This window comes from Triturus cristatus, chromosome 7 (genome assembly GCF_964204655.1).
Source record: "Triturus cristatus chromosome 7, aTriCri1.1, whole genome shotgun sequence".
NCBI lineage: Eukaryota > Metazoa > Chordata > Amphibia > Caudata > Salamandridae > Triturus > Triturus cristatus.
The window spans coordinates 1,677,048,267-1,677,072,832 of NC_140590.1; the positions used below are offsets into that span (position 1 = coordinate 1,677,048,267).

General features: G+C 43.6%; 1 protein-coding gene across 1 annotated transcript in view; it reads right to left on the minus strand.

Annotated features, from left to right (window-relative positions):
• CDH26 (cadherin 26) overlaps positions 1 to 24,566 on the minus strand; it is a 379,962-nt gene that overhangs the window by 55,154 nt on the left and 300,242 nt on the right. Inside the window, exons 13-14 of the mRNA XM_085619786.1 lie at positions 20,988 to 21,056; positions 20,213 to 20,281 (exon numbers count right to left, since the gene is read on the minus strand). Of these exons, the coding sequence (XP_085475912.1) occupies positions 20,213 to 20,281; positions 20,988 to 21,056 (138 nt within the window). The remainder of the gene's footprint in view (positions 1 to 20,212; positions 20,282 to 20,987; positions 21,057 to 24,566) is intronic.

The following is a 24,566-nucleotide window of genomic DNA, read 5'->3' on the forward strand; positions in this document are numbered from 1 at the left end:
AAAAGATGCTGTGTAGCGTCTGAAGATATGTATGTCAGGGATTGTAAGTCTTCCTGTGTGAGATTTATTTCCTTATCAGAAGTTGACCGGGTATGTGTAAAATCGTGAATAGTGTTTTTCAAGTGAAGGCCCCTTTTGTTTGAAAAAAGGGTGCAAAATGTCGCCTGGTGCAAACAGGGTTGTGAAACATATTAGTGGTGAATGGGGGAAGGAGTTGGTATGCGTTCTACATCTTGTGTGACTGCTTTATAAAGAGACAATCTATGTGCTCTTTTGAAAAAACACGGTGATTGGCTCCTGCATTTAAAACAGGCGTAATGCGGTGTATGTAACTGGTATATGTGTGTATATATATAAGGACCATGAGTATTTCAACAGGGATCTCGTTAGATTCCTAAGATTAAGCATGGAAGAAGAGAGAGAAAGGAGAGAGGCAGCGCAGACTCTCTTCGCAAGGGTGCCTGGCATAGGACGTTCCTTACCAATGGTGACACCGACTGAAAAAACAGTCATGGACACGTTGAGAAGATTTGAAAAATTACACAAACAGGAGATATCTAAATGGTGGGAAGCCACGTCGCTTCAAGATTACATTGACAAGGGAATGGTACCTTATATAACTCCATCCTATGAGTCACCGGACCCACAGATGTTAAAAGACTGGTCAGCCAATTCCGCAAGCAGTTCCTGAAACATGCTGGAAATTTTGGTGAAATATGCCTGGTCTGATAGGGAGAACATTAAGAAAGAAATTGACCAGATCAGAGACAGTCTCAATACACATGTAGAACAAGAGTTAATCATGAAATGTCTAGAGGAAATGAAAAAAACGTCTAAAATCAATGGAAGATATCATCAAAAGAAGAAAACAACGAAAACTACACAGACTGTGGTGACTACAAGTCAGGTAGGATCCTGACTCACAGTAAAAAATACGATCACTTGTATGATACTAATAGCAAACAGACAAAGACGAACTTGGGAGAATTACGAGAACAACAGGATGATGAAGCAGCCAGTACAAGTGATACAAACACTGATGTATCAGAAATTACAAGATCATCAGAGAGCTCACAGTCAGGAGGGGATAATACCACACGTCCCAAAACGACTTTTTTAGACGAATATCGGCTCATGAAAAATAGCCGACAGACAACGAGGTCAACATCCTGAACAAATCTGAGAGAGGATTCCCCTATACCGAGGGAAAGAGGGAGAGAAAGAGGAAGGGGTACCAGAGGAAGCGGCAGAAGAGGAATAGACAAAGGAAACAAGAAAGAGAACGCTGCGGAGTATATGCGAAAAAGACAGACACGCTCCAAGAAGAACTATTGATGGAAGATGAAATGGTAAATCAAACAATTGTCAATTTGAAAACTTTAACTTTGAGCAATACAGATAAACAATCTTTATGCCTGGGACTCTCTTTCTGTCTAGCAGTTCCAATGAACTACGTGGACAGTAAGATTGATGTCTTCAAGTTCTGTAGAAAATTAATACTGAAGAAGTGGCATAAATTGAAACCAGTGAAAAGTAGAGAATATCAACATTTGGAATGTCCTACCTATGAAGAAGATCTAACAATTGGTGATATTGATGCCATAGTCACTCTCCATGAACTCAGAATAATCCAGATGGAACATTAATGAGCGTAGATTCCCTTCTCATTCTAGATGAGATGGAGATAAGACATGATAGAGCAGCATGTAGTAAATTTAAGGCTAAATCTACTTTCCTGCCAAAAATGAACCATGACAACATTGACACTTTTCAAGAACTTGTTGGCAATGATTTACTAAAGTTTAGACAAAAAAAAAAAGTTGGTTCAAAACAATTAGAAAGTTTAAACATAACCACACAAATGCCCACAGAATAGCTATGAATGAATTAGCTGCAGATGAGAATATAGTGGTGAGACTCGCTGATAAAGGGGGAAATATTGTTATTTTAACAAAAGAAATGTATATAGCTGAGGCTATATGCCAACTAAATGACAACACCACCTATACACATTCAACTCAAATAAAATATAGCAACAGCATTACAAACATTTGGGAAAAATTGAATGAATGGAAAGACAAAGGGCTGATAGAATGGGAAGAGTTTTGTTTCCTTAAAAAAGATTACCCAATTCTTCCTGTTATGTACCTACTTCCCAAAATACATCGGGAAGACCCATAATCTCTTCAAGAGGTGGTGTTCTTGAAAATATCTCACAATACGTTGATCATTTCTTGAGAGATTTTGTTTCCACCTTACCTTCATATGTAAGAGATACTAAGGACTTCCTTAGCAAAATTGACAGTTTTGAATGGAAGGATGACTATATACTATTGACCCTAGACGTCAATTCACTATACATGGTGATAGACCATGAACAGGGAATACAGGCATGTGCACGTTTTTTAAAACGTAGGAACATCAGATTTCTGGGAAACACAAACATGATTCTGGACATGATCAGGTTTTGCCTTTGCAATAATTTTTTCATGTTCAATGACGACATGTACAAACAAACACATGGGACCGCGATGAGTACATGCTTGGCGCCCAGTTTTGCCAATTTGTTCCTGGGAGCGTGGGAAGAGGACAGCAGAATCGATATTCACTTTCACAATGCCTTTACCAAGGTCAAGTTTACCAAGGTCAAGTTGTGTCTAAGGTATATTGATGAAACTTTTGTCATTTGGCAGGGAGAAGAAGGTGATCTACGTAACTTCATCGACGCCTTAAACAAAAATGAGAGAAACCTCACATTAACTAGCACAATCAGCAGAAGGGAGGTAGAATACTTGGACACAAGGGTACAAGTAGTGGATAACAAAATCCAGACTATTTTGTATCGTAAAAGTACAGCAGGCAATACTTTGCTACATGCTCTGAGCAGCCACCCAGATAACTTGAAATGGAGTATACCATAGAGGGAGCTGCTCAGAGCTAAAAGGAATTGCAGCACTACAAATGATTATCAGAATGAAGAGAAAGTGATGATCAAAAGATTTGAAAAAAGAGGGTACCCATCCTGGGTCCTAAAAAGAGCAATCAAAAAAGTTATAAACACTGACAGAGGCAAGATGTTGGGAGATACTTCAAAGATGCCCACTGCTAATGATGAAGAATTAAATGAAACACGGATGATTCTCACATATAATGGTAACTCCAATCAAATATGGAAGGCCATCACACAAAATTGGAATATATTGAAAAGTGATCCTGTAATAGGAGAGGGTTTGCCAGATAGACCAAGCATAACCTACAGGACAGGACGCAATCTAAGAGACCTCCTTATACACAGTGATGTGACAGCAAATGTTAACAACAGGGGCATTGACCTTCAGGGTTTCTTCCCATGCGGCCATTGTAAGGCCTGTGGCAATAGCTGGATGGTCAAAGAATTTTGGAATACCAGCACTAACACCATGGTTAGCTTAAAGCAGTTTTTAACATGTAACAGCACATTCGTCATCTATGTGCTGGAATGCCCATGTAAGTTAAGATACGTGGGCAGCACAATACATATGTCGAAAAAACGTATTATGGAATATATGAGGGCAATTACGAATTTAGACAAACAATATCCCATTGCCCGTCATTTTGAAAGATACCATTTTTCAGATTGTACCAAACTCTCCTACTATGTTATAGAACAGGTTTTACCAACAAAAGAGGGGGAAATCGTGTTTTGAGACTTAGACAACGAGAATCTAGATATATTATTGGTATGTGCACTAGATTCCCCAACGGACATAATCTTGATGAGGAAACGGCAATCCACCTGCAATTACATTAATTGCTATATTCTGTTTCTTAACTGCATGATTGTAGAATACCTTTTGTAACATCTGGTTTCTTTTTATTGTTAAGTTACATCCAACAACTTATACTTTTTATATTTCTCTCTCATAGGAGGAAAGGAAGGGATCATGTCTCAAGACAGTGGCAACGGGATCCCTACCCTTTTCTTCGTACATCTTCCAGCTATATTCCAAGATGCAGATAAGATTTTTTCCCTTTGATTTCATCATTTTTTTCATTTTTTTCACTTTGGTTGTTGTATATGTAGGAGCATTTAGGATGATACACAGGGGGTGAGCAACACATTAAAGCTAGTTAAGAGGTCTCTTCCACAATTTGAAGATTATGTCCCAAGTTTTAAAGTTACAGTAACTTTTATTTCATGGAGCCATACTGTGTCTTACCAGGTACTATGTATCAGGCACCTCAGATAGATATCCCACTATCAGGGAATTCTATTTACATTCACATATACTTTGATTGGTATCTCCAGGTTGGGTACATGAAAAACCTTCCCATTATTTGTGTTTGAGTGAAACCAAATCACGCACACGATAGCAGTGTTATTGGTAGGATTAACTACCCATACCAGGATACTTTGCGGGCAAAAACGAAATACACAATAACCATTGGGGTTAGATTTGATACATTTTGTTTACGCTCGCATTTATCTTTTATTAACAAATACATACATTAATGTAAGTCTGTTTTGATGCAGTTTCCCACAAGGGGTTACAAAGTTATGCACAGTTCCGCAAATACAACGCGATGATACAGACTGTTAACTGATGTGAATTTATTTATGTGTTAACATGTAATGGACCAACGCCAGGAGCCGCATGTGATGAACTATGATCAATATTATGTGATTATCAGACGCAGTACCATACTACAAAATGGCGCCCAAGAAAATGAACATTCAATTATAATACGATGTGTTAGTCCTTCTACACTGTTTATGGCAAAAACACAGAAGAGTATGTAATGCTTTATTGTTTGCAGTATCGCTGTGTGAACAAGCCCATTTCTGGGTGAAACGCGTCACGGCGGGTTTATGATGTGAATAAACCCCCTTTTGTTGTTATACTCCTGTGGCATCCTGGTGTGTGTTCGGTCCGAGTGCGCGACTGGAACTCCGTTTCTGTTGGATATATATATATATATATAGGTGCTGGTTTTAGCGAGACGCCCTCTCGTTCTGGAGTATCGTGGAACACCTGCAACCCTTGGTTGAAGTATTGTCTACACCGCGATACCCCCCCCGACGCTGCATATTTCCACACGGAGGTTATTGGCACAAGGGGAGAGAGGAGGCAAATCATTTGCCTGATAAGGAAGACTGTAACTGACTTGCACCCCCCAAGGAACTGCGAAGGAGTGGGGGCCACCATCCAAACTGGTTTGGGGCATCACTTGTTGCCTGAGAGGCCCTATCACTGTATGGGCACTCATGGAGGACTTCAATTCCCAGTCTGCAGTGGCCTGGTGGGTGGAGCACGAGATGTCCTGCAGCCTCGGAGGTGGAGGAGGGGCAAGTAAGCACCTGACTGGGAGTGGCCGCAATAACCGCTAAAATACCAGCAGACCCCCAGGACATTGTTTAAACTTTTGAAACGGGCACTGAGGAAGCTATTACAAGCTAAACGCGTCTGCCTAGCGTTTCATGGGTTGTTGTACACAGAGCGCTGGTAATTATTAAAGTCAGTTGCAGTTTATTCCGGAGCTGTCTCGCGCTTTTGTCCTTACCTGGGGAAAGACTGGTTGATATATATCTTACTTAATTATGTTTTTCCGCCCTAAATATATGTATACATATACGTATATCTCTACATAAATCATTATACCTACCTATATGTAATATGCACATATCTGTATATAAATATATCAAATTACCCCTTGATATTTTTGCTTTATTGTTCGTTCCTGTTTGGAGAAGCATCCAAATATTTGATCTGTGATAGCGACATATTTCTTTGTTGGGTGTAGAATTAATATAAACTCATATGTTTTATTACCCCATCTTTTCAGGGGTAGTTTTGAAAGGGATATGCACATGGCCATATGTACTTGTGTACACATAAGCCTAGCTCATGTATTTATGGGTGTGAGATAAAACCGCATTTGTCTTTGACCCAGTGTACCTGGGTGTTAGGTGTTTTCTCGGTATGTAAAGGTTAATATACCAAAGTAACATACCATTGCAACTTTAGAATTTGTAGTGGCTCACTAGGTAATGCTGCAATTGTGCACATATGTGTACTTTCTAGTATGAGGTTCTATTACCACACTGCATGTTGCAAATTCTATGCAGCAAAATATATATATATTTTTTGAGAAGTAGCCATAGTAACTGGTAAATGTTGGAATAGTACCTGTATTAGTGTGTTGTTTAGGGTCATACGTTCTTTCACTGTGCGTGCTATATGTTAATTAGCACAAGTTGATTATAAAGTTTTCTGGTCCATTTAAAAACAAGTCGATTGTGTGCATATATTATTAGTTGTTTTATGAAACTTTTATTGCATATGCAAAAAAATTGTCAGGCAATAATTTTACTTTGTGGCTGCTGTAAATGTTGCACTCACACCTGTGTTAGTGCGTGTTTGAGGCACAAGCATTGGCTAGTTGTGAACTGTTGCTCTCTAAAAGTTAAATGCTTTGCCGTGAATTGTGTTATTGAGCGGCTGTAGAAAATGCGAAATGTTGCAATTTTCACCCTTGTTAGTGTGATTTTTAGGCAAATGGTTTATGTTATTGTGGGTGCTATATGTTATCTATCATAGCCTTTGGAATTAGGAACGAACAACATATGTTTGTTGCTGGAACATTACTCCTGTGTTCCTGCCTGTGTTTAGAGGGTAGCTAAGCAATGCGCTTCCTGGAGATAAGCACAAGATTGATAGGGTCTTTGAGTTTGACATGTAAGTCATTTTATGATCATTAGAGTCCCTTGTGTCTGCTCTGAATTGGAGTGGGCGCGGGTTTTATGAACTTTACATCCGTTTTGCTCAGAAAAACTTTGAGCTGCATCTTGTGCTGCGTTAGAAGTGTTGTGCCCAGACATTTAGGGCCATATGTAGGTAAGTTTTATTTACCGATTCATAAATACTGAATTTTACCGATTCGGTATTTATGAATCGGTAAGTTATATGTAGGTAAACATTCGGTTATTATTACCGAATCGGTAATAATCGGTATTCGTGAATCGGATTTTACCGATTCTGTAAATACCGAAGTGGTATTTACCGAATCGGTAAATACCGAAGTGGTTTTTACCGATTCGGTAAATACCGAATCGGTATTTACCGAATCGGAAATTCAAATACACATGACTTGATGAATCAGCCAATCCTGTGCAAGCCAAAGCCCACCCAACCAGGAAGTGGCCACACCCAGGCAGGTGCACACAATCAACAGACTCTGGAGAGGCTGGGAGTGCAGAGCAGAGCAAGGGAGCCAGTGCCTGATTGTGAGCCTCCAACTGACAATGTCCAGCCAGGAGACAGAGAGAGATGGAGGGGAAAGGAGGAGGAAACAAAAATTTAGCCCTAAGGAACTGCAGGTACTAGTGGAGGAGGTGGTCAAGCTGCACCAGAAGCTGTTTGGAAAGCAGTCCCTGCAAGTGCCTGAGTCGGAGAAGAGGAATATCTGGCTGGGAATCCAGGCGCAGGAGAATGCAATCGGAGTGACCCCCAGGGACATAGACGTGCTGAAAAAGCGGTGGTATGACCTACGCATCGTCACCAAGAGGAAGATGGGGGAACTGCAGAAGAGGCCAGCCGGACAGGAGGGGGAAGGAACAGGGCACCTGCCCTTACAGAACTGGAGGAGCTGGTGGAGTCCACAATAGAGCCCGAGAGTGCCGTGGGGATTGGGGATGCCGACAGCTCTGCCAGAGCCGCCACCAAACAAGGTAAGACGCATGCACAGCAATGTGGCCCCCCCTACCCCTATCCCAACTCCCCAAGTGGGCAATGAGTATCCCACTCCAGTCCATGGGTTAGTGCATACTAGCAATGCATTATGGGAGATGTAGTCCGGGAAATCCCAACCATGAACTGAATAGCACAGAACAACAAGGCATGTTACACACATTAGCAAAAAGCAGGCAGAGGACAATGTGAGAGTGTTTCAGAAATGTATTGTGATGCTAGCAATGCAGGGCTTCAGGTACACAGAGCTTATGTTGCATTTCTGTCCACAGACGATACATTGCGCAGGACTGCACATGAGACGGGAGAGAGGGCACACCGGAAAGACAGCTCAGGGAAGGCCACCACCAGTTCTGGCCAGAGATCAGCACCACATGCAGCATCACCACCACAGCCAGCATCACCACCACAGCCAGCATCACCACCACAGCCAGCATCGCCACTCATGCTGGAGTCACTGGCATCATCACCGCCTGCATTGCTCAGGTCGAGGAGGCGTGCTGCTTCCAGGTTGCAAGTGTCGGAGTCCTCATCCGAAGACTGCAGGGGGCTGGAACCATCCACTGTGCCCCTGGATGGCAGCCATGCCAGTGTGCCCTCCGCCTCTGAGGGAGCACACACAGGTGCCAGACATTGCCGCAGGGCTCGGGTGCAGAGTCCACCACCACAGGGTGAGAGCCATGGAGTGTTCTCGGGCTGGAGGACACCATGGTAAAGATACAGCGCCTACAGGCAAGGGCAATGATGTCAGTGCAGCGGCAAATGCGGGGACTCCAAGATACATTTGTAAATATGGACAGGGGCATCAGCGCTATGGCTGAGGGGATGAGTGAGATGGCTGCGGGCATGCAGGACATGTCCCAGTCCGTCATGCTGCTGTGCAGTAAGTTTGATGCAGACAGAGCTGCACGGCGCCGGGAACGGCAGAGAAGAGACAATCATACACGGGCAGTCAACCGGCTGGCAACTGCCACCTCGCTGCTCTGCAGGCGCTCTGTGGCAATGCAGGAGGGCCTGACGCACTGCAGCAATGACGTCTCAAGGAGGATGGTGAGGGTCACCAGTTCACTGGAAGTGCTACTGACAAGCCAGTCGGCCACAACTGGTGCTGGGGATGCTGTGGACAGCGTAGAAACCAGCAGCAGGAGCAGCAATCCCCCCCTGTCCCAGATACACGGAGGAGCAGCAGGCGGCATGGGGCTGCCACTAGCGAGGAAGCACAATCAATGGCATCCCGCACTGTAGTGCGTGGGCGCAGACACTAATGCTGCCCAGTATAGCATGAGACATTTGGGTGAAGTAACCCTTGATTTGCAACTGGTAATTGCACTATATTGAGAGCACAGGTTTTTCTTTGTGTTGTGGCGTAGTGCCGCATAATTAAACTACGTCATGCCATCCAACTACTGGCTGTGTCCCCTTATTACTCAGAAATAGTTGCATGTGATCTCTGCCCGTCTCTCTCTCCCATCTGTTGCTGTTGCCACTCCAGCTGCGTTGGCCTCTGGCTGTGCAGACTCATCATCATTGTCCTCATAATCAGTTAGCTCCACCTCTGTACCTCTCTTCGTGGCAAGGTTGTGCAGCATTGCACAAGTGGCAATGATTTTGCAGCAGGTGATGGGTGAGTACTGGCGTGCGCCTCCGCTTTTGTGGAGGCAGCGGAACCTGCTTTTCAATAGTCCAAACGTGCGCTCCACCACATTGCGTGTTGATTTGTGTGCCACATTATATCGTCTTTCACTCAGGGTTGATGGGTGTAGGTAGGGAGTGAGGATGAATGACCGCACGGCATATGCACTATCGCCTAGGTGAGTAAGAGAGTAGCATTAGTCACATGCCTCAATACACAATCATTTGCAATCAGTATTAGGGAGCGTCACAGTGTATTACCTAGCAGGTATCCTTCTCCGAATTCTTCGGCAACCAGGCGTGTGTAGATCCCACTGTTCTGGAAGATGTAGGAGTCGTGAGTGCTCCCAGGAAACTTAGCCACGATATCAGTGATTATGTTGCCTGCATCGCAGATTACCTGCACATTTATGGAGTGGGTGGACTTTCTGTTCCTGTAGATGTGCTCAGTGGCTGCTGGTGGGCAGATTGGAATGTGTGTGCCATCAATACAGCCTATGACATGCGGGAACTGTGCCATCTGGTAAAAGTCTGTCTTGGTTTTCTGCAGTTCAGCCTGTGTGTTTGGGAAGCTGATGTAGTGTTGCATTCTCTGCATCATGGCATCCAGGAACTTCCTGAAGAAACGGGACAGGCAACTCTGGGATACCCCGCCTACCGCAGCTATCACCCCCTGGTAACTGCCAGATGCAAGTAGATGTAGGCTACAGAGAACCTGCACATGTGGTGGTATGGCATGCGCCCTTCTTGTTGGCTGGTCCAGGAGTGGGTGCAGGTCCCTTATCAGGTCCATGATGGTTTGTGGGTGTAGCCTGTCCCTTTCATGTATCTCAGCCTCAGTCTGTTGGAAGAGTGTGATGCGCTGTCTGTAGATTTGTTCCTCCCGTCTCCAAATCCTCAGACCTGCTGCCTGTAGACGTAGGCGCCTTGCAATCACTTACAGAGCAGCCATGGTGTCCACGCTGTTGCATTTTGGGATTGCTTATATGCACTGTTGCTGATTACCACCTGCTTTCAATCTGTGTTAATTACCGACTCTTAAATACCGAATTTCATGGATTTCTTAAATACCGAATTTACCTACATCTCTTTTCTCGTTTTACCACTTCATATTTACCGATTCGGAAAATATGTATTCGGTTAATATGAATCGGTAATTTAGAATTCGGTAAATATGAATCGGTATTTACCGATTCATATTTACCGAAACCTTCTTTTTGGCCTCATACATCTCAATTGACTAAATACCGGTCGGTAACGGGATATTTACCGAATTTCGGCCGTTACCGACCGGTATTTAGCTACCTACATATGGCCCTTAATGTCTGCGAAGAACAAAGGGGCTTTTTCTGCAGCCAGCCATAACATTATTTGATGGCTTAGTGAATGTTTTGTATGTTGATATGGGAAACATTTGGGAAGTAACCCTACCGTGTAGGTCTGAATATTGTTTAAAAGATCTGTAAAACCCCCTCTTAAGTAAAGAAAAAAAAAAGGTTTTCTTTGTTTAGCTTAAACCCTTGTAAGCATAGCGCGCATATCTGAGCCCTCAGCAGTGTTAGAAATGAAAAAGAAGTCTTGGGAATAACTTGTTCCTTAGAAGCGTGGTGTGCCGTGCTGCATGGAAGAGGCACTGTTGTGCATTTCCACTTTAGTACTAAAAACTATGGGGCATATCAACAACAACCGGCGATAATTATCGCTGAGCGCACTTAGCGCTCGGATAATTATCGCCGGCTAGCACCGATTTTTATCGCTGAGATAGCGTGCTATTAGCAACGCTTATCTCATCAGCGATAAAAATCCTAGCGCAAACTGGCTAACGCGAGATTATCGCTGGAAACCCAGCGATAATCTCACGTTAGCTAGTTGATAGGGACTCACAAACTTAGCCATGATATCCACCTTCCATAGGATATCATGGCTAAGTCAGTCCTGAAGCAGGCGTAAGGAAAGTAGCGATAACAGAGGTTATCGCTACTTTTCCTGACGCTATGCTTCATAGCGTTAGGCTTGCTGATAGGATAAATGTCGCTTAGCGACATTTCTCCTTTCATGCCAGGTCAGGAACGCCCACTTTGCATCTCATTAGAGATGCAAAGCTGGGCGTTAGGAATCCTGACGCTAAAGCAAGGTTTCACGCGTTAGCGTGACCTTGCTGATTAGGCGATACAATTATCGCCGCTTTTCGGCCGAAAACGGTCGCAAAAGTGGCGATAAGTTTTTTATCGCCTGCTTGTTGATATGCCCCTTAGAAAGTAGGTTTCAAACAATTTAAAAGACACATACGAAGTGTGTATACAGCACATTGACACATTGCCGTAAGTGCAGCATGGTAGACGTGTTAGAATTTTCCAATTTGTAATTAAAGTACGGGTGTGCTGCATTATTTAAAGTTTTTTTGCAAGTACGTGGAGCAATTCACCCGTTCTTTTGCACATATATTATATATGAAAGAACAAATGATTACCTTGTTTCCGGATGAACCATCAGCTCCCTGCAGAAACACCCCCCAAATACCTGGAGACTGTATTCTGCCAGCGATATATGTATCATGAGGAAGAAAGTGAGCAGCGCCATACACGCTGCTTTGCTCAAAGATTTCCCACTCACGCAACCCTCCCTGGTACAACCTCTCTTCGGATTTTCTTGTGGGCTTATTTTCTTGAATTCGTCTGCTGCTGTAGTTTCTCAGATGTCGTCAGACAATTGGGGTTGTAGCTTGACCAGGAGGATCAGGTTTCACAACCACCCACCAGAAGAAAACCAAGCATTTACAATGCAATGGTCTCGGCAATATTATAGGTAGAGCTATTGGTATTGCTCATTATTTTTTTATTATTTTTGTATCCCTAAATAAATGGCATTGTCATTTCTATTGGCATTAGCTTTTTTTTTGCATATGTGATACCTATTGCATTAGCAGAGAGAGAGTGAGGTAGTGAGATAGAGAGAGAGTGAGGTATTGAAATAGAGAGTGAGGTAGTGAGAGAGAGTGAGGTAGTGAGATAGAGAGTGAGGTAGATAGAGAGTGAGGTAGTGAGGGAGAGGGATGTTGTGAGGTAGTGATATATAAGCATAGAGTGATGTTGTGATGTAGTGAGATAGAGAGAGAGGTAGTGAAAGAGAGAGTGAAAGTGAGTTAGTGAGATAGAAAGAGTGAGGTAGTGAGATAGAGAGTGATCGAGGTAGTGAGTGAGAGAGAGTGAAGTTGTGAGGTTGTGAGCTAGAGAGTGAGGTAGTGATGTTTTGAGAGAGAGAAGTTGTGAGATAGTGAGGTAGTGAGATAGATAGTTACTGAGGGGCATTAGTACCACCGGGTAGAATCATTTGCTTCTGGAACACTATGTACAGTATTTCATTGTGCCCGAATCATGTAAAATAAAGTTACTATTTTAAAAAGAATACGCATTGGCTAGATATTGAATTATTAACCGGTATTGGTTGTTTATGGTGACCTTGTTCTCCAACCTCACACCACCTCCCAGACTAAGCTTGCAACTGCTCGGCTTCACTAACCTGAGGGCCAAGTGCTAAAGGGCTCAGTTTGGGATCCCGCAGTAAGAAGCCGCCCCAGGACACTAGTACTAAAAGGCTCTCAAACTCTCATTGAAACAACCCTAGCTCACTAACCTTGACGACGTTGGGACTCCAGAACCAGGCCCATAGAAGACAAGTGTTTAACAGGGCAGAGAGAGACGACTGGGATGGGCTCATTTAATGGCTTCTGCTCAAGGTCTACGGACATCCCGGGGCAGGTACCTGCCCGTGCACTGCACACAGGGCAGTTTACTAACTACAGATCAACAACTAAAAGACACCCCGGTGCAAGTACCTGCCCGTGCACCGCACACAGGGCAAACTGGGGTGACAGTGGTCAACATCTGGGGACACCCCGGTGCAGGTACCTGCCCGTGCACTGCACACAAGTGGGGTGTCAGGGGGGGATCATTCACTGGTGGCAGGGATCATTCACTGGCGGCAGGGATCATTCACTGGCGGCAGGTCAACACCTACAGACACCCCAGTACAGGTACCTGCCCGTGCACTGCACACAGGGTAGTTAAGGAGTAGTTTACTGGCTACAGGTCAACACCTGCGAACACCCCGGTTCAGGTACCCGCCCGTGCACTGCACACAGTTCTCCGCCGCCCTGTCTCCCTCATCCTCCATCTCTCTGCAGGCCCCTCATGCTCTCTCGACTTTCATGGTTGGCTAAAAACAAAACCGATCGTGACGTTTGTACCTCTGGAATGCAAACAGTTCATCATTCTACACAATGGCGTGCAGTGGACAGGAGAGGGCTGGGGATTCCACGTGGTGTCTAGGCGGTTCCGAGCAGCAGGACGCCTGCCCACAGCCCTGCTCCTGCGTCGCCCGCTACACCGTGACGGCTCTCTGAAATCTGAGCCCTTGCGAGACATACGGACCCCAAATGTATCCTGCACGGGGCGGTGGATAGCACGGACTTTGGTTACCACCGCCCCGTCATTTGTATTGGTGAGCCCGTATCTGGATCATCTCCTGAACACGGTGAGCCCACCTGCTATAATTCCCATTACGCAGATATAGACCGGTCCCGGGGGCCTACCGCTGGTCAGTTCAGCACCCTCTAGGCATCACTCTGTCGCGGCAACACTCAGCTTAGCGAGGCACTTCCCATTGGGCACCCCAGCACCACCATCTCTGCAGCGCCTGGTCCGGAGCGTGGCGCCTGGCTTCTGTGATACTGGCTCGCCGTTACCATGAACTCTGCTGCCCCACGACAGACTGCTACCTGAGGATTGCTATTAGACGGGATTGGGGAATATCTTCAAGGCATTAGAGTAGGCGCCGCTGCTGGTTCTCGCGCCCTCCCACACTAGCGGCGTGGTCTGCGGCATACCTACAACATTGCCCTCGCCCTGCTCGGCCCCGTGCCAAACCGCCGCCTTTCTCCGAGGCGAAGCAGAAATGCCTCGGAGAAACGCAGCGGCGGTTTCAGATTCGGGGGCGTGTTTCTTTTTCTCTCCTCTTGCCATTGGCAGGAGGAGAGAAAAACACACCTAAAAAAGGGCGTGGCTAAAAAGTGGAAAGAAGAGCACGAAACACGCCCCCGAATCTGAAAAAGACGGAGCCTATTTGGAGGGACGGCTCTCTCCTCCAATGGCTGGCCTCCGTTCAGGAAGCCAGCCAATGGAGGAGAGGCAAAAAGAGAGGCGGGCTAAGGAGCCGCTCTCAGAAACATTAAATCTCCGACTTCCGGTTCTGCCTTCGGCAGACCGGATAGTCCTCGACCTAAAAAGCAAAAGCACTTTCTGACTCCAACCACAAGATGGCGGAATATGCACAGTATGTGAATCGAGAAGACATCTATGATGCAAAACCACAGATACAAATTAAGCACAGGATGGATAAAGAAAGATCGACTTCTGAAGACAAGAGAGTCTTAATTTGTTAAACAAAAAGTCCACAATCATCATACTGGTGGCCAATAATAAGACCTGTTAAACAATATACAATACGCCATGAGCAGTACCCATAATGATAAAACATTAGTGAGAGAAGAGGAGTGGTGACATGATGGAGGAGGGCGAGAACCGATGCCTCCTGAACCTCATGGTGAACTGCACATTGGACCATAACAAGTCACCACTGATGCATCACTGTCTGGCATATGTGTAACTTGTGTACTCGTATGTTTAGTTTAGCATAAATCATTTAAATATACTAATTATAATTAAAAAACAATTTAAATAACATCAATGGTAAGATATTCATGGCTAATATATCTTTTTCTAATAATCCCTAAAAACTGCACTCACTGCACACAGACCTACATACAATCACACCACTGCATGTAAGGTTAACAAACAATTTGACCTCAAGACGCTCTTTCAAAGCACATGGTGAATGTAGATGTGTAACTATGCCAGGCGTGCATCAAATGTTAGCATCATTGTAGTTATTAATGTTTATGGTATTCACATATATTTCCCAGCTACACATGCGTGGAATATGGTTGCCAGCGAACAAGTGCATATTAATTTGCTATTCTTTTACCTTATTGTCTTCTATTTTCCAATCCCTGCTGAAATTGTCTGCAGATGTTTTAATTTTGGCTGAAAAACTGCATGGTAGCACCCCTCAAAACATCTTGTCTAAAAAAGTTATAATGATTGCTGGATTTTCTCAAATCTGTACAATTTACAGCAGGATCATTTGGAGATAGGTGACAGTAAGTGCTCAGATTAACTCCAGGCAGTGCATAGCGTGATCTTTGTGATAACACTCAAAGCCACTACTTTACGAGTGCCTTTGAAATTTTGATTCAGGGGATGCAAATCTTTTCCCTCAAACTGAAATTATAATTTGTTTGCGAACATGAACTTTCATAAACGTCCCCATGCTTGTTTGTCTAGGGAGAACTTTCTGGAAGGGAGGAAAAACACAGGTGAAAACCATGCAGAAATCAGTTCACTAACACTGATTCACAAAGTTGTTTCTAAGTGAAAAATCGTGATGGCCGAGTAATCCTGCAGATCACACTTACTGTACCCGAAGGTCTTGGTGGTTCCAGATGCGGAATTAACACTGCAGTGTTCCTGCACCTCTGGCAATGATTGAATGTGTGGACAGTAACCACATTCAATTTGTATTATTCCCACTAAACACCTGACATTCACCTGGTGAAATCTACTCTGGGAACCCCAGTGGCATGTGTGAAGTGCACATTTGTAATTATTATTATTATACATTTTATAAGGTGCCCAGCTACCCAGAGGTTTCCCAGCGCCATCGGACACAAGCAGAGAAGAAAAGGAGACTATTGATTGAATAACCATGTTTTTAGGCCTTTGCGAAATTTCGTGTAGATGGTTTCATTCCGAAGTGACGTAGGGAGTGAATTCCACAAAGACGGACCGAGACAGGAGAAAGACCGGCCTCCCATGCGCAACAGTCTGGTCCTAGGAACTGAAAATTTGGACTGAGTAGAAGAGCGGAGGAGGCGAGGAGGGAGGTAGGGAGGAACTAATGCGATAAGGTACTGTGGTGCCATGCCAGATTTGATTTTAATCATATAGCTCAGGGCCTTGAATTTAACGCAGTTCTCCACCCTAAGCCGTGAAGGTCGTGGAGCGAGCTTGAAATGGAGATCCTTCTGGGAACCTGGCAGAGTAACCTGGCCGCCGAATTCTGCACTACCTGCAGTTTGTGAATCACCTCTTTATTGGCACCTAAATACAGGACGTTGCCATAGTCTAGTCTGGAAGTAATAAGAGCCTGGACTACTGTTTTTTGCGTGGGACCAGGTAACATCCAAAGGATTTTCTTGAGCCATTTTAGGATGGTGAAGCAGGTTGAGGTGACCTTGACTGTTTGCTGTCTCATTGAAAGCTGCTCGTCAATGATTACGCCTAAATTACGGACCTGTTGCACAGGTTGGGGAAGAGCACCCATTTGAGGAGGCCAATGCTGGGGGCCCCAGAGATCTTTATTTTTCCCAAAAATGTGTACTTCCGTTTTACCACTGTTAAGTTTTAGCAGGTTGACATGCATCAAACCTGCTATGTTTTGAAGTCCTACCTGGAGAGAGAATGGTTTGGATGCCTCTTTGGAGGAAAGGGAGAATATTAGCTGGGTGTCATCGGCGTAAGAGAAAATAGACAGCCCAGCATCTTCGGCAATTGTAGCCAAAGGTCTGACATAGATATTGAACAATAATGGCCTGAGAATAGAGCCCTGTGGTACTCCATGAGGAGAGGCATGGGACTTAAAGCTGGCTGACGGGGAAAAGACCTGGAAGGTACGGTCAGTCAGAAAGTCAGTGAGCCATTTGAGTGCTGCCTGACAACGCCCAGAGATTGTAGAGCTTTTAGTAGGGTGGTATGTGACACAGTGTCGAAGGCGGTACTCAAATCAAGCAGTAGGAGTGCCACCTTTTCACCCATATCAAGGCGATGTCGCAAAGTTTCTGTAACTCCCGAAAGAGTGGTTTCCGTAGAGAGCCCAGCTCTAAAGCCAGACTGCGATGCATGTAAAACTTTTTGGGAGTCAACAAAATGCGTCAATTGCTGATTAATATGTTTTTCGAGTATTTTAGAAAAGGCTGTAAGTAAAGAGATCGGGCGGAAATTAGAAAGTTCCGTCGGATCAGCATTAGCTTTTTTCAGAAGTGGTAGGACCATGGCATGTTTCCATTAAGATGGAACAGCTGCTTCCTGCAAAGATGCATTGAGCAACTCCATGATAAGCTTTAGTTTACAGTTCACAGTCTGGGTATGCTTTAGACTTTGGCAGATGCGTTACTCCATCTCAAATGTGACAGCTATCTTGTCTGCCGTATTACAAGTCCCACAGGATATAATGAAATTGTAATACGGCGGATGGGGGTAACCCATCCACCAAAATCTAAATCAGGCCCGATTTCTCTATGCCTTTTGTGAATTGCATGTGATGTTTGCATGCAGGAATTAAGGCTTTTTCCTAGGCAGTTGCTTTACATGTGCCTGCAAATGGTTTCTGAGTCTGTCTTTTATATCAATGTGAGAAATTCCACTAGCGCTATCTGAGGGGCTTCCAACAGCACTTGTCCCCTTGCTTCCCACTGCATGAATGGTTTATGAAATGGTCTTCATGATGTGCTTAGGATTCTACTATTTCCTGTTCACAAGGGCCCTGAGAGGGTAGGAATAATAATGCTAGACTGTCCAACCGGAAACCAAACAGACCACCGTGGGGATGGGGGAAGAGTACGGCTGGTATGCCTCTAGCTCACCCCCAATCAGGATACGACTGGCTTATATGCAAACAGGTAGTGCCCGAGGGGCTGGTCTGCCCGAGGGGCTGGTCTGATAAGTCAGGGTGTGGGCCGTTTTGTTGGCTGTTTGTGTGCCTTTTTTATGGTCAGGTGGGCCAATTTTTACTGTTGATTTCCTTGATATTGTCACAAACACTGCCTGTAGCAAACACCACACATGTATGCAGCCTCCCATACCTTCCAAAACAGCTATACAATGTGTCATTGCAAGTTCAAAACTGCCCTATTTGCAAATGTGGGACATTTTTTAGCTCTCTGATTTGCTACTAGGGGCCACTTTTATTATGGTACCTGGGTCTATATTCTGTCGTAGTCCGACTCTTCCCCAATCCATTAGTTAACGCCTTCCTCTCTTCAGTGTATGCAGTGAAGCCTTTGCTGCATAACTATTATATCCCAATACACTAGTAAAATGGTGCAACATTAGTTGTTGTGGTGAGGAGGACAGCACAAGCACGTGCACATCCTGCTGCTCAATTTAAAATGTTGGTTGTGGTTAAATGGGGCAGCTTAGCTGCTTCTACCCAGTATGGCTGCCCATGAGAAGAAGAAGCAGACGTAGGGCTTGATTACAAATGGTCCATACATTTTAAATCCCTCTGCAAAGCACATGGTTCACAATTGTAATTGGTGGGATGCTTATCTCACCTTGTAATTAATTGTGGAATAACGTGTACACCATCTATCAACTTTCGGCAGGTTAAACCTAACAGAAGTTAGGAGAGGAAAAGGTACGATATTTGCCGGGACATGTAGCTTTTGATGTGGTAAGCACAGCAATCCCCTTCCTGGTGACCAAAAAGTCAGAATATATGCAATTTATTACACTTGTTAAATTCCAAAACCAGCACAACCACACCGCAGACCCTCTGGTCTTCAGCAGCAGCTTCTGGCAATGGACAGCCTTAGCAAAGTGGTTGGCTTGAAGCGGAACAAACCACCTTTACAATCCTGCACCTTCCAATGTAGCACACTAAAACCATTCTTCATGCTCTTACAGTTTAGTTGAATAAACCCACCCAGTAAAGGTATTGTTTGTCAGCATGGCCATAGGTTCCCAGTTTGGTCCTGGGCTCAACTGTCATACCACATACCAGTGGTGACAGAGCTTCACAATGATGCTTTACATTTAAGGTAAACATGGCAATTCCAATATTCTGAACAGGAACTCCACCTGTCCTCACAGTAGTCTCAGTATACTTGAAGTCACCCAAAAAGAGATTCAGATTGTAATACTTGGAAGTTGAGGTTTGGGCCACTAAGAATTCACTATGTCTTTCACTGACCCCTTAATGGTCCCACACAACCTGGACAGAGTGTCTTTCCACAGTGGTGAGGGTGGTGGGACATTGTTTCTTCTCATCTCTAAAATTATTTCTTGAAGCTCTCATCCTCCACTACTCTCTACTACCCAGGTTCCTTTGCGGCTTCAAGGTTATGCTTATAAGACCAGTGGCAGGGCGAGGGTTCCATGGTCCCTAGTGCAAGCAAGGAAAAAGGCCTCTTTGACTGCTGTTTTGGTAGTGAATTACTACAATAATCAGGGTTCAATGGCCCTTCAGGCCTCTGTAGCCTGGTACACCTGCACCATCAATAGCTGCGCTACTGTACAACACTTATTTAGGAATCTTTGGTGTTTCCATCCTTTGTATCTGACTACTCCTTCTATGTTCATTCTCACGATACTGACTCTGCCCACCAAGTCAAACAATCTACTCAAAGCAAAGACCATAATAACATAACATGTTTGATTGACTGTTTCACTCTCTGGGTGCCTATCCCCTCTTATAGTCCTACTAAGACAACACTAAAGTATTGCACGTTGGAAATTCATTAATATATTTTGGAACAAAAAAAAATAAGGCTTCTACAAAACTTTGGGGAGACTATGAATATGTCCTGACTATAAGATCTGAATAAAATGTACAAGGAGTAAGTAAAAAGTAAAACTCAACAAGATAAGGGCCATTACAACAGCCTCTTTCTACCCTCCAAGAAGTGTGACGAGGAACAAACATGTTATTGAATATCTCACGATCTACCGGAAACATACCTGTGCCGTCCACATCTCCTTCTTCTCTAGACCCTTTATACCAGACATGGGTGAGGCTCCAACAGCATTCTTCAATACAAAAAAGAGTAAAGAGGCTCAGAGTCCTTCAAGCAGCAAAGAGAATAGATACACTGACCATGGAATGGAAGTCCCAAGGAGACGAGTACAGAAACAAGAACAAGGCAAGTTTTCAATACAATGACTCAAAGAGAGACAAGTGTGTGGGACCATGCATGTGTATGTGTGAAATATAAAGAGGATTGTCTCTCCTATAGTAGGGCATGGAGAGTTAACAGCACGTAGAATGTTCTTGCAGGTATGCAACTATCTGGATAAGTGCATTAGGAAGGCTAAACCATCTATAATTATGAGTAAGGAATAATAAGGAAGGGTATGGCTCTTCAGATGATGCCTAAATGCATGGGAGTTTCTAAACAGTATACATTTGAATGAACTGAAAGTTTCCATATTAGAGTGCATAATAGTGAGAAGCTGAAAGAAGAGATCTGTGGGGAAGTGTCACATTCTTGGGGGAAGGGAACAAAGATGTTCCTTCAGGAGGAACCTAGCCATTGATGGACCCTTCCTGGAGAGTGGGCCAGATGTTTGGCGAGCCAAGGGTGAGGCAGCCTGGCATAGGATCATGCTTCAATGTCAAATACAAATATTAAAAGTCAGAGAACTGAACACTACTCCTCAGTCAAAAAAATGGAGTTGCCCAGGTTGAATTTCATTACATTGATAAAAAGTAACGGATAGCGACAAAGTAACATACCCTATTTTTGATATATATATCTGGATCACTTCCCACTTTGGCAGCAGAAGAGAGCACACTTGGACTTGCCTGAATCAAAAGAAAATGTATAATTCCAAAATTACAAATTAACAATCATGATAAATAGGAATGTAGCGATCTAGCAAACATCCCATCAGGAACTGACCACACTAGATAACTCTATGAATATTATAGAATATCAGTATTGCATTACATTTTACCATCCAACCCGCCAATGCTAAGTGCTGTTTAGAGGAGCATCTCTGTTCAACAGATGGAATGCATGGTCACTTCAGCTAAAACAGCAAGCTAAGCATTCTAGTGTAGGGCAGCAGTTGTTCCACAACCCATGTTTGATCACAACTGCAAACTAGAAGCTCAGTTCACAAAGGAAAGACCACATGCAGAGTTCTGCGTACATGTAAATTTCTGCCAATGCCAAAATCTCCTCCCGGGAGGCATTGGCCAATCCTTGTCTCAAGTTTCTATCTAGTATTAAGATTTTTGAGTTTCCACCCATTCATATGGGAGGATAGAGACTCTTATGGCAGAAATTAGGACAGTAAAACTACAACTAGTAACTTGATGGATTTCTGTCATATGGATGTTTGGGAGGTGTCCTGCCCTGACAGCTAAGATTGCAGATCTCTGCCACTGTGGTAAAGATTTCCAAATGCAAGGGAATAGGGAAACACCTTACACACAAATCTCACAGTTCCTGCAAACATTTACCAATCAATCATTTAAATAAAGCCCACATCATAGATACTGTCTTCTTCCCTTTAGACCATTTAACACCAAATGCAAATTCAACTTTGCAACCATCACCACTCAAGAGGAAGGGGAACTTCTTTGAAGAGCAGACGTACCCGGTGTTCCCTTTGTGGTTGCTCAGTACAAAGAACTACACAGTCTGCTTCCACCGACTCTCAGTGAAGTGGAGAAGGCAGTCTTGTGGCAGAAGTTGACAGACTCAATGCATTAGGGGTGAAACAACTCTTAGTAAAATTTAAATTAAGCCGGCATAATTTGCATAATTTTCTTTAGAAACTCCTGCACTACGCTTGTTATGTGAAATTCCCCAAATTATTGTCATTTGCATTACAAAGTGGCTGGTGTTTTGCAGTGCTTTTGTGTTTTGCATTATTTTGTTAGTGTGAATGCTTTCTCAAATCAAAATTGATGCGAGGACCTATTTTGTACTAAAATATAGCGTAAAATTACAGATTTGCATATGATATAATCACTCTTAATTTTGCCAAACTTTTGCATAGTTTGGTGAACGCAAATTATGCAAACTTCACCAAACTGAAGGGTGAAGGCATGCACCATGAAGAATCCCAAGAAAAATGAAGATAGGAGGAGGGTCAACTAGAAGTTCTGCAGGACACAGGTGGCAAATGCTATTTCTGAACCTGGAATCCATCTCTATCTCACCCCTTTCAAGGAGCCTGTCTGCTTCACCATATATCCTGACTTGCTATATGGATTGCCTATTTCAGGGAACCCCCAGCATAAGGCCAGGTAATAACTCAACACCCCTCTCTCACAACCATTTCTTCTAACAATTCATTCCTCTATGTCCTTCAACCACCCTTCACAGATAGGCAGACATCACACGTATGTTCCTCGCATACAGCCTGTAACCCTCCCCCTTTCTAGAAAGTAAAGTGCTAAAATTGTTCCCGATGCACTCTACCTTTCTGGCATACAGTACTCATACCAAGTAGCTTCTTAGCAACAGCTGGAGAAGGAGCCATTCCCACTGCAGCCGGGTGAAAAGCCTCTGCGCTCAGCTGGTGACATATCTCAATACCTGTCTTAAGCATCATGATTAACTTGCCTTAGAGATGGCGAAGGTGTCTCCAAAAACCCTCTGGAATGATCCAGGGATCAGACTGGAGCTTTATTTCAACATTTGTAGGTGTGGCCTACAGTGTGGTGTAAGGGGTTTGAGCGTCTTCTCCTCCTCTACAATCACATCAAGGATCACATCAGATGAGAAGCGGTATCTAGCAACAACTGCTTCCCTGGACATGCCAAAGATGTTGATCCTCTGCCTCTAAATCCTTCTCTCCTCATAAAATAATTGTTCTTCAGAATGAAGGGAAAGGCAAGAAAGGTATTCACCAGCAGGGTGAAATGTATTTTGTCTGTGTTGCTTCCTTATCTGAGCACGCTCTGTGTGATTAGGTGATGCTGTAGTGAGATTCACAAGTTGATGGGTGTGGTGGCATCCTCACTGCTCATGCCCTCCCCCGTTTACAGTGGCAGGTGTGTTGCATTTGTTTGAAGCCTTATTTGAATATGTCTTTTATATTGTTTATGACTAAGTTTAATGTTGTTTTTCATTTTCCAAATGTTCATTCAACATAAGAATAATAATAATACATTACGTTTGTTCCATTTATTTTTCCCCATGTGGTGATGGTGGTATTCCTTGCCTCTGTTGATTTCTATGACAGCGTGTTACAGTACCAGAGATTTTGATTATGTGGTGTGATTGACAACTCAAAGGTTTGGCTGAAGTAGTTTTGAGCCTATTGTGTCAGAGTTACTAGTATTGTAGAATTAGGTGCAATTTTGTGAATAGCAATTATTTTACTCTTTCCTGGGTGTTTTAGAATTTGCATGTGCCATCTAAAATTGTCCTTAAATTCTCCTTAACCCTAACCATTTGAGTTTTCCAACCACTCCCCCTTGGTCTTTCCACATGTACTAAAAAAATATATCTTTCTGTGTGGAGATTTCTACACTTGTGGTAGAGAACTCCACACATAACAGATATGATAGGCAAGGGTAGAGATCTCAATCTGGATATTTGCAAATAGGATTTGTGAGTACCACAGGAGTACTTCTCCATGTACTCAAAAAACTTTCCAAAGTAGGCTCCTAGATATTAGCCACGGTCCAAAATTAGTTACAAAAAAGATATTGCATAATACTAGACATAATTGGTTCTTTAATCAGTGAATGTAGGCCCTAGCATTCTTTCTATTTTCGTAGTGCTTTTTTAGAAATGTTATAAAAACATTTAAAATAAATCACCAAGAATGCTTGAGTTAAAACAATATCAATATTTACCATATCATTGCTTTTATATGGCTATTGAAGTTGAGTTACTCTCTGCCTTTTATTCAAATATGCAGAGAATTAAGTGTGCCACTCTTTTTATAAACAAAGACAAAAAAGGGTTTTATGCTTTTATGCACAAAATAATTGACGAGTCTCCTTGTTGCAATATTCAGTAAATCAACCTTGGAAGGGAACTGACTTTACAGGGTATTTTCTAAAACCCAAGACCCAGAGACAGTAAGGTTCTTGCTTGCCATGTTGCTGCTCGGTGATTTTGAATACAGGCCTATCATCCATCGTTGTCTTAACAGAATTTCAAGAATTCTTTCACAAGCTCTCATGGTGTAGATGGGCATCCTTCAGGGCCTGCAACACTGCATGGCTACCTTATCACTAGATCGTTGGTGATGGAGGATAAGGTTTCAGTGATTCGGGAAGGAAATTTACTGTATGTGCAAACAGTAGCAGACAGCTGATACCACTGACAATCATTTGCACTTTGTA